Source organism: Phalacrocorax carbo, chromosome 27, assembly GCF_963921805.1.
Source record: "Phalacrocorax carbo chromosome 27, bPhaCar2.1, whole genome shotgun sequence".
NCBI lineage: Eukaryota > Metazoa > Chordata > Aves > Suliformes > Phalacrocoracidae > Phalacrocorax > Phalacrocorax carbo.
The window spans coordinates 280,127-295,978 of record NC_087539.1 but is presented as its reverse complement, the minus strand read 5'-3'; the positions used below and the strand labels follow the sequence as shown (position 1 = coordinate 295,978).

Genomic DNA, 15,852 nt, shown 5'->3' with positions numbered 1-15,852 from the left:
TAGGTCAGGACCAGGACCATCCCTGGGCAGTCCCCGGAGCCCTGGAGCGTGGGAGAGCGGAAATGTGACACCCAGGGGCCGTGAACCGCAGCTTCCAGCGGGTTGTGAGCCCCCACCCCAGCCTTCACAGTGGGGTGTTGAATGTCTCCTATGTTTATGGGCCTGGGAAACAGCATACATAATCCATTTTGCTGCTCCCCCACCCCCAATAATTTATTACTGTCCTGCAAGTTTAATGCAGGCAAGCCATGATGGTGAGCAGCGTGCCAGGCAGGGCAGAAGGGTGCAGAGGCACTAGCGACAGTGGTCACATCGCTCCTGGAGTGATATAGTTTATTGCGGGGGGTACAACTCCATGTTTTGGGGGTGCTGAGGAAGCAGTCAGGCCTGTGTGTGTGGTGACTCATCAAAGAGCTGTGGGGCAGGCAAGAGCTGGAAGGGCTGGTGGGGGCTGTGGTGGTGCTGCTGGGGGATGGGCATGCTCTCCCCTGCCCCAGTGCAGAAGTCCATCCCTGGGGTAGCTCAAAAACTGGGACGATCCTTCTTCAGGCTCTTGTAGTCAGTGGAAACTGCCAGAAACTGGAGAAGGGAGGGATGTGAGAGGGGTGCTGCGTCCTCCATGGCTGTCACTGCAGCCTGGCCTTGGCTGCAGAGTGGTAGGGCAGCACTCCCCTCCCCAAAGCAGCACAAGGACCCGGAGGGCTCATGCACCTCTGCCCCAGGGGTGATGCTGCCTCTTCCCTTTCCCCGAGGAAAATGTGATGTCTTGTCCTAAATGTGACCGTTCCCCCACCCCAGAGTGCCAGGTCACCCAGTGCTCACTTTATACTGGTCCGTGGGGCTCAGCTTATTCCAGGGCTCAGGATTATTTTTTCGATCCCAGCTGCAAAGGATGATGGGGCCATCAGCACCTGTAAGGAGGGTGGGGGAGACAGACACACACACACCCCCCCCCCAATCCCACAGAAACACCACCACCACCACCCCCATTTTTCTTTCAGTAGTGCCCCCAGCCCCATCTCTCTGCAGAAATAATCCTAGGCACTATTGTAACTATACTCCCCAGTTCTGCTGTGGTCGGCAGGTTGGGGTCTCTGATTGAGTCCCCCCAGCTCCCCAGGGTGAGGAGCTGGGGTGGGGGCTGGGCAGGCTCCCTGCAGGGCTGCTCCCAGCGCACTCCTGCCCGGGCTTGTGCCATGGCCATGGACTGACTCACCCAAACTGCAGCCTGGCTGCCGCCCCAGTACAGGGCTGGCCTGCAAGCCACTGTACCAGCTGTACGTGCAGGGGTGCACGTCTGCCTCCCCTCCCCAGCGGACACCTCTGCAGGCATTGCCCTGCTGCACCGGGACCTGAGGGGTGTGGGGGGGGATGCCTTCTGACCGTGGCTGTTCTGCCCCCCATGCCTTTTCCAAAAGCCTTCCCACCCCACTATGAGCCCCCAGCCTTCACTCCCGGTTTGGCAGGGGGTGAGTGGGGAAGCTGCTGCCTGCCCTGTTGTGTGCGCCTGCCATGTGCAAGCAGGGACAGAGCAGCGTTTGGAGCACTCCTGGGCATGCAACGCTTGTGAGTGTGCAAGCCAACTGCATGGGGTGGCTGCTGTTGGTCAGATGCAGCCTCCCCTAGGAGGACATGTCCTGTCCTGTCCCAGGAGGGCTTGTGGAAGGCCAGTGAAGCCGTGGGATGGGTTCCTGGCAGGAACATCTCGCATCTCCCCCTCTCCCGTCCCCCTGCAATCAGCTGGTGTTGGCCAAGAGCAGAATTTTCCATCTGGGAAGATGCGTGCGTGCGCGTGTGTTGGGGGATGGGGAGGGGCTGTGCAGCAAATGCAGACCCCTGGAGCTGTTTAATAGCATTAATGTGCTGGGGGTGCTGCTGTTGTTTTATCCCCCCACGCACACACACACGCACACCCCTGTGCTTCCACCATCAAAGACAAGGTGCCTGGATCGGCTAATTGCTGAGCTAAGTACCCTGGGCAGCTGGCGTCAAATTAAATCAATGAGCGTTTTACCAGGAGCAAACAAATATTAGATAGGCATTAGACAGCGTGGGGCTGCAGGGACTGTGGGCCACTGAGCTACAAGGGGAAGAAAAAAACCCAAACAGCCTTGCGCGCCTGTCTGTCCTGTGCCAATCCATCCACCCTCTATTCCTCATCAATCCATCCTCACACCTTGTCTCCCTCTCCCTTCTTTCCCTCGCCATTCATCCTTGCACATTCTTTTTATGTCTGTCCATCCCTCCCTCTCCCCATTCCTTCTCCAACCATCCATCCCACTGGTTTCCCATTCCTATGTCAGTCCATCCCTTCTGACACTGTCTTCCCCCCCCCTTGCCATCAGTCACATACTGTTTTTATCTGCCTTGTCATCCACCCCACTCCCTCTGCCATCCCCATAACCTCTCTGCCTGTCTCTCCTGCCTGCCCCCAGTTTCACAGCAGCTGGTGCAGTGCCCAGAGCAGCAGGTTGAAGGGGTCCTTGTGGCCCCCACCCCACCCCACCCCCCAAGCAAGGAGAGGGCAGATGGTGCCCCAGCTTCCTTCACACCCTCGGGGCACCTCTGCACCCAGGTTTGGCTAGCCACGCATACACCGCTCACCATGAAGGTGTCGGAGTGTGTCCAGGCACCTTGTGTACCCCAGCACCCGCCCGCCGCACCTGGTCATCCGCCCTGCAGCCCCAGGGGTGCAGAGCAAGTGCCCAGGGGCTGCCCAGGGCACCCTGATCCGTACCTGACGTCCGGGCTGTACAGCGCCAGCCTCATTAAGTACAGGACAGCACTGCCCAGGCCGACACTGATGAAGCCAATGAGGGGAATGAGCTGCACAGGGAAAGAGAGAGAAAAATGAAAAATACCCCAATAAAATGAATATTTATCAGGCCGACTAGAGAGTGAAAGGGAGAGCTGACACACCGGGAGATTTACAGGGGAAATATGGCAGAGCAATCCTGTAGCTGGGCTGCGGTACACAGTGTAGCTGTCAGCTTGAGTGACTGAATTAAAAGAGGGAGAGAAAAATCGGCTCATGTTGGAGAGGAATTGGATTTGGAATGAGAAATCACTTTCCCTCCGTCTGCTGCTGCCCAGCGCTGGTGCTGGCTGGTGTGGCCATGGGTGAGGGCCCAGGAGCCCGTAGCTGGTGTGCCTGGAGCCCCGGGTCAGGGGCTGAGCGGCTGCTAATGAGTCCTCCCCAGGGGACTTGGTGCCTGCCCCGCACAGGGCTGCAGCCAGGGCAGGGTTTGGCCCCAAGCCATGCTGTCCCCCAACAGCTGCCCCACACCCCACTCCTCCCCTCCCCCCAGGTCCTGCACCCCTTCCACACCATCTCCTGATGAAGTGTGAGATGAGGAGGGTTCAGATCATCTTCCCCTGTGCTTACAGCAGGGACAGACTGAGACATGCTAGGACCAGGCATCATGCCGGTTGGTGGCCAAGCAGCTGAGCCCAGAGCAGCTCTCATGGACAGGGTGACACCACCACCGTGGAGGGGACACTCAGCGACACCCCACCGCCCCCACCCCACCCACCAGGAGCTGCCCCAGCCCTGTAGCAGGCATCCCTGTGAGCAAGAGGGCCCTTTGCTCCCCCCACCCCCCGCCCCATGGTCACAGGGGCTTGAATTGCACCTTTGCAGGGGGAGCAGCTCTATCTTCTTGTTTCTGCTCCCCCCGCCACTCACGCTGCCAATCCCCCAGTGCCCCGGGGGGACACGGCCTCAATCTGAGCCGAGACGAGGCTGCTGTGACCTCCCCCAAATTGCCACAGCCCCCACGCTGGGGAAGACGCTCTGAACGTAATGAACCTCCCGCCAACCCGTGCCCCTGGGAAGGCAAACACTGCTGACGCCTCGCAGTGCCCATTAGTGCGGAGCGGGGAGCGGGGGCTGGTGGTGCTGTGAGAGCCGTGCGCGCCGTGCAGTTCGCATTGCCAGCATCTGAGCGCTTGGGTTATATTTGTAGTTCTGCTTGGCAGCTTGAGCTCTTAGCAAGTGTCTCTGAACCCCGACTTGCCCACCCACCACACTCAGTTTTCCCACTTGGATGAGACTGGGGGGATGACTCTCAAACATGAAGAAAAGGTCCAAACCCCTCTGTTCTCTGCCGAGCACCTCAATGACCTGCACAGGGAGGGGGTTTTGTGGAGAAGACACCCAGGCAGTCAGATGTGTCCTCCTCCCCAAGCGCTCCCTGCCCAGCCTTCGGTCCCTGGCTGGACACACACACACACCCCCATGCCCCCCCTCAATGCTCTCCTTGTGCCCCATCACAGCCCAGCTCCTGCTTGGCAGTGCCCATGCCCAAGCCAAGCAGCACTCCATGCTCACACCAGCTGATCGAGTGCCTGGCAGATGCCAGAGCCAATTTGGGAGGTTAGAGGCATCAGCAGATAATGATCTTTTGCGCCGTGTGTGGCTGGGTGCCAAGAGGATCTGGCAGTAGCCACTACCCAACCTCGCTGGCTAATCAAGACAAACTCCACAGCGCCGGGAATTGCAGTGTCTGTTGGAGGAGATTCGGGGCGATGGGTTCGTCTCACCATCTGCTGCTGACACCTTCTGGGTAATTAATGCCTGGGAAGAATTAAGAGTAGGGGGAGCTTGGGGAAACACTCATACAGCAGGCAAGCAGCACTGGAGCTGCAGGTGCAGGCAGTGGGGCTTGATCCCCCCCCAAGACATGCACAAAAATAAACAAGACGTATTGAGAGCTTGACCTTAAGCGTACGGAGAGTTAAAATGCTGCTTGTGTGCGTGCAGTATTTGCCCTTTAACCCTGATTGTGGGGACCTGTTGGGAGCAAGGCAGGTGCTGCCCTGCTCCCCGGGACCGCCGTCTCTGCCGGCTGCGGGGTTGAGCCCCCCCGGCCAAGCACGGCCAGTCCCTGCTGCAAGCTGGCTGCAGCCCCAGCCACTGCCCAGAAACTTCCAAGCGACCAGGCAGTGAGCTGGTGCCAGCTCTGCTGGAAGGGGGATCTGACTCTATTCCTACTGGTCCAGCTACAAAAAGAGTAAGAAGGAGAAAACAAATGCATGAAGGTGCTGGGTGAGGCAGGGACCCCGTGCCAGAATGGGGTGGGATGAGCGCCTCTTGCCGGGGTGTGGATGAGCGTACCCTCCTGCAGCAGGACCACATGCCAAGATGAATGGACAGGGGGACACAGTGCCAGGCTCTGCCCGGTGCCTGCTGAGCTGTGCAGTCCCCAGACCACATGCCAGGCAGGTTCTTGTCCTGCCGAAGTTCCTGTGCTTCACCACCACAGTGCTCCACTGGCATCCCTGGGACATCAATCACAGCCAGGCGGGCAGGCAGCTGGGCGTGCTGCGGTGGGAGAGTCTATTGCCAGGTGAAAGTGCTGATGTACCTGCCAGGCATGAGCTGCTGCTGATCACGTATAATGGATGACATGTCAAAAATTGCCCCAGCAACCTCTGCTAGTGATAATCCTGCTTAATGGCGCCAGACACATGCAAGGTACTTCACGTACAGGCATCCAGGACCACCCCCCCCCTTACATGTACTGTTTGGGGGCCTCTCTGAGTTCCCCAAGTCACACACAGTCCTCTGTTTGATAGCTGGGGAAACTATGGCAGACATGAACAGAAAAGCCCCAAATCCCCATTCTGCACACAGAGGCATGCAGCAGTGGTGCGAAGGTAGTGGAGGAGCCCTGGCCAGTGCTGTCCACCCATCCACCCTCAACAAGGACAGGAAAAGCACCCAGGCATCCCAGCTGCCCATGCCCTTGGTGCTGGCAGCTCACAGGCACCCGCCTTTCCCTGGAAGAGCCCAGCCCCAGCGTGCCTCCAGCTCTAGCGCTTGCATCCCCGCCTCTGTCCAAGCCTGCCAGTGAGCCAGGCGTCTGGATGCTCAGCCATGGCTCATCATCCTTTCCAGCCTAGCTGCCCTACCCACCCCAAACCCAACTGCCAAGAGCTTATGTGACTTTCAGCCCGGTGCTTGCAGCTCATTAACCCTCCCCAGGCCACTAGCCCCTGCCAGGTCTCCACGGAGGGCACTGGGCAGTGGAACAGGTGAGGCGGGGGCTGTGGACCCTCTGACAAGGGCCAGGTCCCTGCTGTGGGAGAGGATCCAGCCTGGCAGCAAAAGAGGCCCATCCTGGCAGGGCAGGGCCACTCACCCAGCTGCCACTGTCTTGGCAGGTCTGTAGTTTATGAGGGTTTAAGCATCTTTGTACACAAAACCCTCAGCTTGACATTTGGACGGCAGGGGACAGGGACAGATCTGAGCTAAAAGGATAGGAGTTGGTGCTTCAGACCTGGGGCTGCTGGGGTATGTGGGGAGGCGACTCGATTTCCATTCCCACCCCCCCCAAAGATGCCCCCAGAGCAGTGTGTAGCAGGGGGAGGACATGAAACAGCACCCTTCACTCAAGCAGCTGCTTACCAGCCTGCGTATTTCTAAGAGTCAACATGCCCAAAGCCCAGCCCGGCTCAGGAAGGAGCCCTGGCCCCTTGACAGCGCTGGACGGAGGGAGCGGGTCAGGAAGTGCCGGGTAGTCTCACCTCTCCTCAGTAAAGGAGGTTGGGGGACCACTGGGACCACCCGGCTTACCTGGAGGATGCTGCAAGAGCTGGGAGGAAAGTGTGAAGGGTAAGCTGAAAGCAGGGACAGACTGGGAAGGCACAGGGAGGGCAAAGAACCTGGACTGGGAGGCTGAGAAGTGGTTTGGGGGAGTGGGAGGAAGAGGGGGCTGGCAGAGGAGGGCAGGAGGAATGGGGGGGTGGGAAGGAGGGGGAAGGGTGTGGGAAAGCGCAGGGTTTCTGAGGCATGTGGAGAGAGAAGGGTGAGGATGAGCCTGGAGGGATAGGGGCTGTGGGGGTCCCTGGGAGGAAGAGAGGGGCAGAGGGATGGGGAAGAATGGGGAGGGGGTCCCTGGAGAGAGAGGGTGTGGGGGTGACTCACTCCGGGGTGCCGCTTGACATGCCGGGAGAACATGCCTCCGAGGAGGGGGCCCTTCATGGTGAGGGTGTGAGGAAGGTCCGGCTGCACTGGCAGGTTCCTGAGTGCTGTCTGAGGATGGAGAGTGGGCAGGAGACGCGAGGGAGGCGTCTGCAGCAGGGCTGGGAGGGATGGGGCGGGACGGGATGGGGATCCCGGCCCAGGGACAGTGCAAGCTGGAAGGGGAGAGGGAGGCTGAGGACCAGGTCATGAGCCCCAGCTGCACTCTGCCCTTTCCAGCCTCTCCCATAGTGAGCCCCAATGACGGGGTTAATGACGAGCTTTGGGTTTGGATGCCTGAGGTCCCTGCACACTGCTGCACCCCAGACCACATTCATGCCTCAGTTTCCCCCTCTGTAAAAGGGGCCAGGCCCTTCCCTCCACGTGCAAATCCTTCACGGGTTGCGCCGCACCTTCCTGCCAGGGCGAACAATGAGTTGTGTGATTTGTTATGACAACTTCACCAATGTTTGCTGCCTCCCCTCAGCGCCCCCCTCCACCCTCCCGTTTATGATAAATGACATAACACCCAATTTACATTTAGCAATGCAAATCTCCCTGGCAGTAACAGATGCTGCTGTGCATATGGAAACCCGCTATTTGTATCCACTGGCTCTTAACAAAAGACTGGGGAGATGGACGGAGTGGGCAGACAAAATCAGGAGGCTGGAACCGAGCGGGGAGGGGGACTGCCCCCCCACCCCCCAAGTGGGCTGGTCACACTCTGGCAGTGGCAAGAGCCAGCACAAGGTCACTCGCACACCTGATGGGCACAGGCCAGTCCCTGTTGCATGCCCCTTCCACTGAGGGCTCGCAGCCAAAAGCCAGTGCCATCCCCCCGTAGGCCAGTCTTTGCTCATGCAGATGCATATACGCATATACACACATGCACGGGTAGACAACATACATGCTGACATGGCAGCAAGTACTTGCACATGAACACCCCTACACATACGTGCACGCACACATGCACACAAGAGCTCTGACAATTATTTTTACTGTTGACTTGTAAGCCCTCCACTTTGAAGCTGTGGCTTGGGGCACCCCAGGGAGTCGCTGCTCTCCCATACACACACAGAGCCCTGCTGCTGCACACCACCCCCCCCCGCCCAATAGTCCAGCCTCCCTCCCCACCTCAGCACCCTCTGCCTCGCACAGCAAAGCCCTGATGGTCCCACTCCACCCTACTCGCATTTCTTTCAGCAAAGTATAAAAGGACAAAGGGGAGAAACTTCTCTGAAGTGTGTGGAAATACATAAACAAGGCCTGACTTGCAGCCAGCAGCGCCGTGTTGAGGCCTTTGTTGATATAATTAGAGTTTTGAAATGGGATTGATTAAGTGCCACTCCCCAAGACAGAGTGCATCCTGCCCTCGGCACAGGCACGCGCGTCCTTTGCTGCGTTCCTCTGCCAATGGCTGCTGCGGCACAGGGACAGTAGCGCGGTGTACGGGAGGGGTATGTGCATAAGGTCACCGCAGAGGTGTGCGGCACAGGTTCATAGGATCTGTGCATACACACGTGTGTAAGTGGTGGGACTCGTGTGCAATCCCAACAACCCCTTTAGAGCACAGCACCAGAGCACTGAGCAGGGATCCGAAGAGGGTGTCCGGCAGCATTAGGAGCCCAGGACGTCAGGGATCCCAGTGCCATCACAGCCGGGTCTGCTTTGGAGCAACCTGCATCTCTGCACCCTGGCCCAACACAGACTCCTAACTCCCTGCAGACGAGCCCAGGACTTCTCCTAGAGATACAGCGGGATTCCCTGCCCACAAAGCCAGGCTGCCTCCATTCTCATTAATGATTGTAATTAAGAGACTGTTTAATTCTGTGCTGTGCTTCCCTCTTCCACGGTGATTACAGCGCATACCCTGCTGCTCAGGAGCCCTCCTGGGTAGGCTGTCTGCAGCCCCACGGGAGCAGCCTCATGAAGGGCTCAGCCCTGCAGAGTGCTGGGGAGAGCTCCAGTGTGCTCCCCACCCTCCCGTGCCCTGAGGGAGACACAATAAACACCAGCAAAGAGCCACTGCTGGAGCTTCTGTTCCATGGCTGCCCCTGCCTGGCCTGGCACCATGCAGATCTGATGGGTCAGCGGTTTTGGGGAAGAACAAGGCAGCCCACAACTACTTCCTAGAAAGAATTATGGCAGCTGACCTCAGGAAGCATGCACGTGCGTGGACACACACCTGAAAATGCAGAGCTACACGTACATGTGCATCTAGGCAGCTGTGCATTCACACACACGTGTGGGCACAGGGACGCACGCCTGCCTGCACACCTACACATACCTGCGCGCGCACACACGTGCATGGATGGACACCTGTGCACACACTCACGCTTCCTAACAAACGTGCATGGACACAGGGACATATACATGCCTTTATAAGCAGACATACGCTTGCACATGTGCACACACAGAGACATGCATGGGCAAGTGCACACTCACATCTGTGCCGGCGCAGATCCTGGCCCCATGCAAGGGCTATGGGGAGCTGCCCCTGCAGGGTGGGGAGCTGGAAAGACAAATGTTGGGGGAGGGCTAGAGAGAGCCACTGGGCCTTGGTGTCTCTACTCACAGCTGCTGTGGTGGGTTATTTTACAACCACTCCAAAAATATTATTCAAGATGAAGGAGAATCACGGCTGCTGCGAGCGAGCGCAGGGCCGTCGCGGGGAATTTATCATTCTGAATTGGGTGCCCCCCCCGCAATGCTGTGGTGATGAAGTGCTTCATTAATGGGAGATGCTGCAGCTTGGGGCTGAACGTGCCTGCACCTGAGCATGCCGTTTCCTCTGGCTCCCAGCCTTGGCACTCAGCCCCTCTGTCCCCATACCTCCCCCCAGCCACCCATCCAGCCTCCCAGCTCCACACACCCCTCACTGCATGGGCTGCTGCCCCACAGTTCACAGCCTCCCCACAGCCTCCCTGGCCCCGCCACTGGCACCCACTCGTTGTGGCCCCCCAGCCCTGGAAGGAGCCGCCCCAAACCCTCCTCTGATGGTGACACGGAGTCATCCCTCGCTGCTAATGGGCACCTTTCCCTCGTTAAGTCTCTGCTCATGCTGAAGCTGTAAATCTCACTGGCTTTTGGCGGGGCGCAGTGGAAACCATCATAAAAAATTCATACCAACTAAAGCAAACAAACAATAAACAAACAGCCAATAATTAAATGGTGAATTAACAGGATATATTTCATAGCCCCACAGAGCCCCAGCACGGGGAGAAAGGGCTGGATCCTGGAGGCACCCAGCCCGTCCTAGGGAGAGAAGGGTGCTCCTGGCCCTGCAGGGCTGCTGCCTGGCACCCCTCACCCAGGTCAGCCACACCGGGGGGCACAAGCGGCCTCACAGGGGCTGGTAAGGCCGGGCAGTACTAGCAGCTCCATGAAGGGCATCACATGCCAGCACTATCAGGACATTGTGATGACTTGCACAGCCAATAATGGTGGAGCAACTACAGCTCTTCCTCCCTGCCAGACCACCATGTGCACACAGTGCTGGGATGGTCCCACATCCCCTCACTTTGAGCTAGTGTATGACGTCTTGCCTGACCCATGATGTCTCAGATCTCTATGACATCACAATACCCTCCTTGCTCCTGCCCTGGCCATGATGTGCCTCTGAGCACGCCTGCCTACGAAGCACCCAGGGGCTGGCTCTGGCACCATCCATCACGCAGCATGGGCACACATCATTTGTAACTGGCACCTTCATTTAAAGGGCTATTATCATTCTAATTCCCCCCATTAATCACAGGGCACTGTGTGATGAGCACCAGGAGAGCCTACCTCTGACCCACAACTGCTGTAGGATGGGAGGGGGGTAACACCAGCCTAATACCCTGAGACGCTGACACTCACGTAAAGCTGCAAAAGGCGGATGAGGTGACACCCTTCTTTGTCCCCCCCAGCTCAGGGAGCCAACACCCCAGTGCAGGAAGGCACTGCTCTCCCTTGGCCTTTTCTGGTCCCAGAGCTGCCAGCCTAGGCAGCGTGCTTGGTCCTGAGAAATGAGGGATGTCCCCCACTGCAGCTCTGCAACCACAGAGGGCAGGGGCTGCAGGACAGGAGCCCTGGCTGGGGGTTTTAGGGAGGCGGGGGGTGGGGGGAAGGTCAGCTTTTCCATGGCTGCCATCACACCAGGAGGCATTTCCTGGAACTGACCCCGCAATTAACCACTGACTTGGCCCCGTCCTGCAATATTGATTTTTTTCCTCTATAATTCTCTGAAGAAAAGCCCAAGCCCAGAGCTGCGATTTCCAAAGCCTGTTTTATAAATAACCGGGGTCACCAGCTGCCAATTGCTGTAATGCTGCCTTGATACAATTTAATAAACATAATAGCCTCTTCCTTCATTGTGACAAAGATACTGGTGGGGATGGAGCTGCACTGAGCAGAGGAACACACGGCTGAGACACATGTGCACATGGCTGAAACGCACACGCACGTCAGAGAAAAGCATGCACATGGCTGGGACGCACGCACACGGCTGGGATGTGTGCGCACAGCTGAGACATGCGTGCACACGGCTGGGACGCACGCACACGGCTGGGATGTGTGCGCACAGCTGAGACATGCGTGCACACGGCCGGGACGCACGCACACGGCTGGGATGTGTGCGCACAGCTGAGACATGCGTGCACACGGCTGGGACGCACGCACACGGCTGGGATGTGTGCGCACAGCTGAGACATGCGTGCACACGGCCGGGACGCACGCACACGGCTGGGATGTGTGCGCACAGCTGAGACATGCGTGCACACGGCTGGGATGTGTGTGCACAGCTGAGACATGCGTGCACACGGCCGGGACGCACGCACACGGCTGGGATGTGTGCGCACAGCTGAGACATGCGTGCACGCGGCCGGGACGCACGCACACGGCTGGGATGTGTGCGCACAGCTGAGACATGCGTGCACGCGGCCGGGACGCACGCACACGGCTGGGATGTGCGTGCACAGCTGAGACATGCGTGCACACGGCTGGGACGCACGCACACGGCTGGGATGTGTGCGCACAGCTGAGACATGCGTGCACACGGCTGGGATGTGTGCGCACAGCTGAGACATGCGTGCACACGGCTGGGACGCACGCACACGGCTGGGATGTGTGCGCACAGCTGAGACATGCGTGCACACGGCTGGGATGTGTGCGCACAGCTGAGACATGCGTGCACACGGCTGGGACGCACGCACACGGCTGGGATGTGTGCGCACAGCTGAGACATGCGTGCACACGGCTGGGATGTGTGCGCACAGCTGAGACATGCGTGCACACGGCTGGGACGCACGCACACGGCTGGGATGTGTGCGCACAGCTGAGACATGCGTGCACACGGCTGGGATGTGTGCGCACAGCTGAGACATGCGTGCACGCGGCCGGGACGCGGGCATGGGGAGAGGCAGGAACAGGCCGCTGCAGGGGACAGACTGCCCCGCCGCCACCGACGGACGCGCCGTCCCCGCACCGGCAGCGCGAGCGGAGGCGCGCGCTCGCGGACCGGCAGCCCCCCACGCCAGGCACGCGTGTGCACGCGCGCGCACGTGCCCGCGGGGCCGCCGTCCTGTGTGGGGCGGCCCCGGCGCCTCCGGGAGGCCTCTGGCGCCCTCTAGTGGCCGCGGCGGGGGCCGGGGCCGGGGCCGCCGTTGTGCCGCGGAGCCGCCCGGCAGCGCGGGCGCGGGGACACGCCGTGGCGGCCGCCGGGACACGCCGTGGCGGCCGCCGGGACACGCCGTGGCGGGCGCCGGGACACGCCGTGGCGGCCGCCGGGCCCCCTGCCTGCTGCTCCGCCGCCGCCGCCCAGCGTGCGGGGCCCGGGGGCAGCGCCGGGGGACGCGGCCCCTCCTGCAGGCGCAGACCTCCTGGCGCTGCCCGCGGAGCCGCCGCGCTCCTACCCGGCGAGGTCCAGGAAGCCAGCCCAGCACCAGGGCCAAGGACCTCATCCCCAAAAGCACCGCGGCCCCCCCTCCCAGGGAGGCACGCCAGAGCCGGGGCGCCCTGCGGCTCCAGACAGCATGGGGGCTTCTGGGTGAGGAGCACCCTTACTGCCACAAGCAGGTCCAGGTCGTCTCCCGTGTCCTGGGGGGGGGGCCTGTGCTGAGCCCCCAGCAGGTGTCCCCTCTCCAGCTCCCCCTCTCCCACCCCCAGACATGCTGACTGATGCCAGAGAGTCCAAAATCAATTCCCATCCCCGCCAGGACATGGTGAGAAGGCGACAAATCACGGCTGCTGCTCCGCAGCCCCAGCGCCTCATTTTTCTTGCTGAACTCCATAATAAGAAATCAATGGCAGACGCTGCACTCCTGATGCATCTCCCCTGGTACAGGTGGTGGCAGGTCCTCATGCCCCCGCCACCTCTCGGGTCCCCTCTGGCGGGGCCTACAGTGGCGGACAGCTTGCTTCTCACTTGCAGACCCTGCCCCTTCCCTGGATTCCCAAAGGCTCCCCACAGCTGCACGCCCCAACCGCCGGGCATGCTCAGCCCCGCACCGCTGCACGGGGCCAGGCCGATTCACACCCGCGGCGCAGAGCCCCGGCCGCCCTGGCCAGCGGCTCTGGCAGGTCCACCCGGTCCTGCTGCAGCCTCCAAGCCGACTGCGAAGGCTGGGGAGCCCAAACAGGTCCCTGCAATGTCGGGGGGGGGGGTGGGGTGCAAACCCATCCCGGTGCAGAGCAGAGCAGGATGGCACCAGACAGGCGCTTTGCCCAGACCTGCAGCACCCAAAGGATGGGCCAGGTGGGCGGGAAGGACCCAGGCCTCCTGCAGGCACAGATTTGGGGGGGGGGGCACGGAACCGCTGTCACGCGGCAGCTCCAGCAGCTGCAGAAGGGCTTGGGCTGGGGAGAGCCGCTCCAATTAGCTGTAATCGCGCTTCCCTGCGGTGCCTGACACCGAAAAACCTACATAATTACCAACAGCGACAGGGAAGGCAGGACCAGGCGCTCGTGCTTAATTGAGTGTTTACAGCCCTGGGGGGTGGGGGCAATAACAGCTCCGCAGAAAAGCAACCTCCCCACCCCAGCCGGAGAAATCATCGGGCGCGGGGGAGTACAGCCACATCCCTTTGCATCAGGGTTTGCTCTGTCCCTGCGCCCCTCCCTGCGGCGTCCCATCCCTGTCTCCAGGTAGACAGGACAGTAACCCCTGCCACTGCCACGACCAGCAGCCCTCGAGCCCGTGGTTGACTTGCAAATGCAGGCGCAGGAGCTGGAGATCTCATGTCTGTCAGCCAGTCTGAAATCCCTGGGGCCAGCTGGGGGGGGTGGGGGGGTGTCACCGTGTCCAGACGTGCCCCAGAGGTGGTGATGGGGCATGGAGGTGTCCAAGGTCTGGGTCCTCCTGCCGGGGAGCAGACACAATCCCAGAGGGATGGCCAGGTTTTGGGTATGGAAGGGTCACACCAAGGAGGGGTCACCTGTGAGAAGTGACAGGCACCAGACCCCTTCCTGCAGCCAACACCAACCTGCCCACACTGTGCCACCCCCAGCCCTGGTGGACAAAGCTCCTGCCCAGCTGTTTTCTCCTCATTATTTTTTCATGAACATGATAATTCTGCTCACGGCATTGCCACGGACCCCATAACAATGAGCCATGGTGCAACCCCGGGGTGAGGCAGCACTGATGTCAGGAGACAGCCAGGGCCAGAGGTCTCCAAAGGGGGCACAGCCAGGGCTCTCCCCACTGCGCCCATCCCCTGCTGGGCCCCCACACCCAGAATGAGAATGTGCTCCTCAGCAGCATGCGTGGGGGCCACACACAAGGGTTATGCAGACGGGCACACACATGCCGGCATGCATGGGAGGATGCACAAGAATAGGCTTGTGGACACACACGTGGAAACACAGTGGTATGTGCATGGAGGCACACAAATAGAAGTGCATGCATGTGCACATGGCACACCTCCCCCCCCCCGCCCCCAAGCAACCTGCTGGCCTGGAGGCCTTGTAGCATCTCCCACCTTGGGGGTGTCGGAGATGGTGTCTTCCCTGCCCTTCACTCTCTTCTTACCATGCCCAGAAACAACCTGTGAGACTGGGCAACTGGGTCAGAGAAGTGCTGTTTTCTATATCCTCAGGAAACCTGGGAGATGGGGTGCACCGCCGTACCCCTGCCACCCAGGACAGGTGCTTGGGCAGAACCCAGGCATCTGAGCACAGTCCTGGTGGACAGTCCTGGGCAGCCCGGCAGCTGCCTGCCACGGCATGCTGGCAGGTGGTGCTGAGCGAGGGCCCCCAAAGCAGGGCTTGGGAGGGAGAGGAGATGGGGCAGACAGCTTTCTGCCACACCAAGTCCTGCCTGCCCGGATGTCTACCACTTTCTGATGTGCCCAACTAGAATCACTAATTCCAGTAAACCCAGGCTAGATTAATTTTCATTTCCCCATGCAAATCAGTGCTAATTAGGATGGATTTAGTTCACATCACAGGGGCTATGGGGACAGACGCTGCACACGGTTGTCACTCCCCAGCCAGGCTTTGGGGTGTTTCATCCTCAGTTAATGATTTGGGAGGGCGGACCCCACAGTCTGGAGGTCAGGAGCCAGGGTGGGGGCAGCAGGTAGAGCAGGGATTGCTCCAAAACATCTGGTCTTCTGACCACTCTCAGCCCCTGCACAGGATCCCTGCTCTGGTCAGCATCCCTCCCCCACCCCTCACAAGGACATCCCCCACGCTGGATCCGAATCTGCTCTTCCGGGGCCTCCCCCTCAGGAGCTTGTTGCTGACCCTGATTAATGTCCATGTGGGATATTATTGGACCACAGAGGTAATGAGCAAAGCTGATGGGGCAAACGCGGTTGCCAGGGTGAGGAAGGGGATCTCACCACGCACGGACTGGGGCTTGAGCAAGGAGCCACTGGTTTGCAAGGCTCAGAGTGAGCAGTGGCAGGGGG

The 15,852-nt window shown here is 60.0% G+C and overlaps 1 protein-coding gene across 1 annotated transcript; it reads right to left on the bottom strand.

Moving 5' to 3' along the window:
• Positions 1–316: 316 nt before the first annotated feature.
• NDUFA4L2 (NDUFA4 mitochondrial complex associated like 2) lies at positions 317–7,054 on the bottom strand. The gene is made up of 4 exons (XM_064474258.1): positions 6,929–7,054; positions 2,738–2,826; positions 823–883; positions 317–579 (listed from the first exon to the last, which is right to left on the bottom strand). The coding sequence occupies exons 1-4, from the start codon at positions 6,983–6,985 to the stop codon at positions 523–525; spliced, it is 264 nt and encodes an 87-aa protein (XP_064330328.1). The 5' UTR covers positions 6,986–7,054; the 3' UTR covers positions 317–522.
• Positions 7,055–15,852: the final 8,798 nt, after the last annotated feature.

Excerpts from the sequence above, each read along its gene's own strand:
- NDUFA4L2 (XM_064474258.1), bottom strand. The coding sequence starts at position 6,985 with ATGAAGGGCCCCCTCCTCGGAGGCATGTTCTCCCGGCATGTCAAGCGG. Across the intron at positions 884-2,737 it reads CTGTACAGCCCGGACGTCAG|CTGGGATCGAAAAAATAATC; the intron begins GTACGGATCAGG and ends CATCCTTTGCAG. Across the intron at positions 580-822 it reads GCCCCACGGACCAGTATAAA|TTTCTGGCAGTTTCCACTGA; the intron begins GTGAGCACTGGG and ends TCCCTTCTCCAG.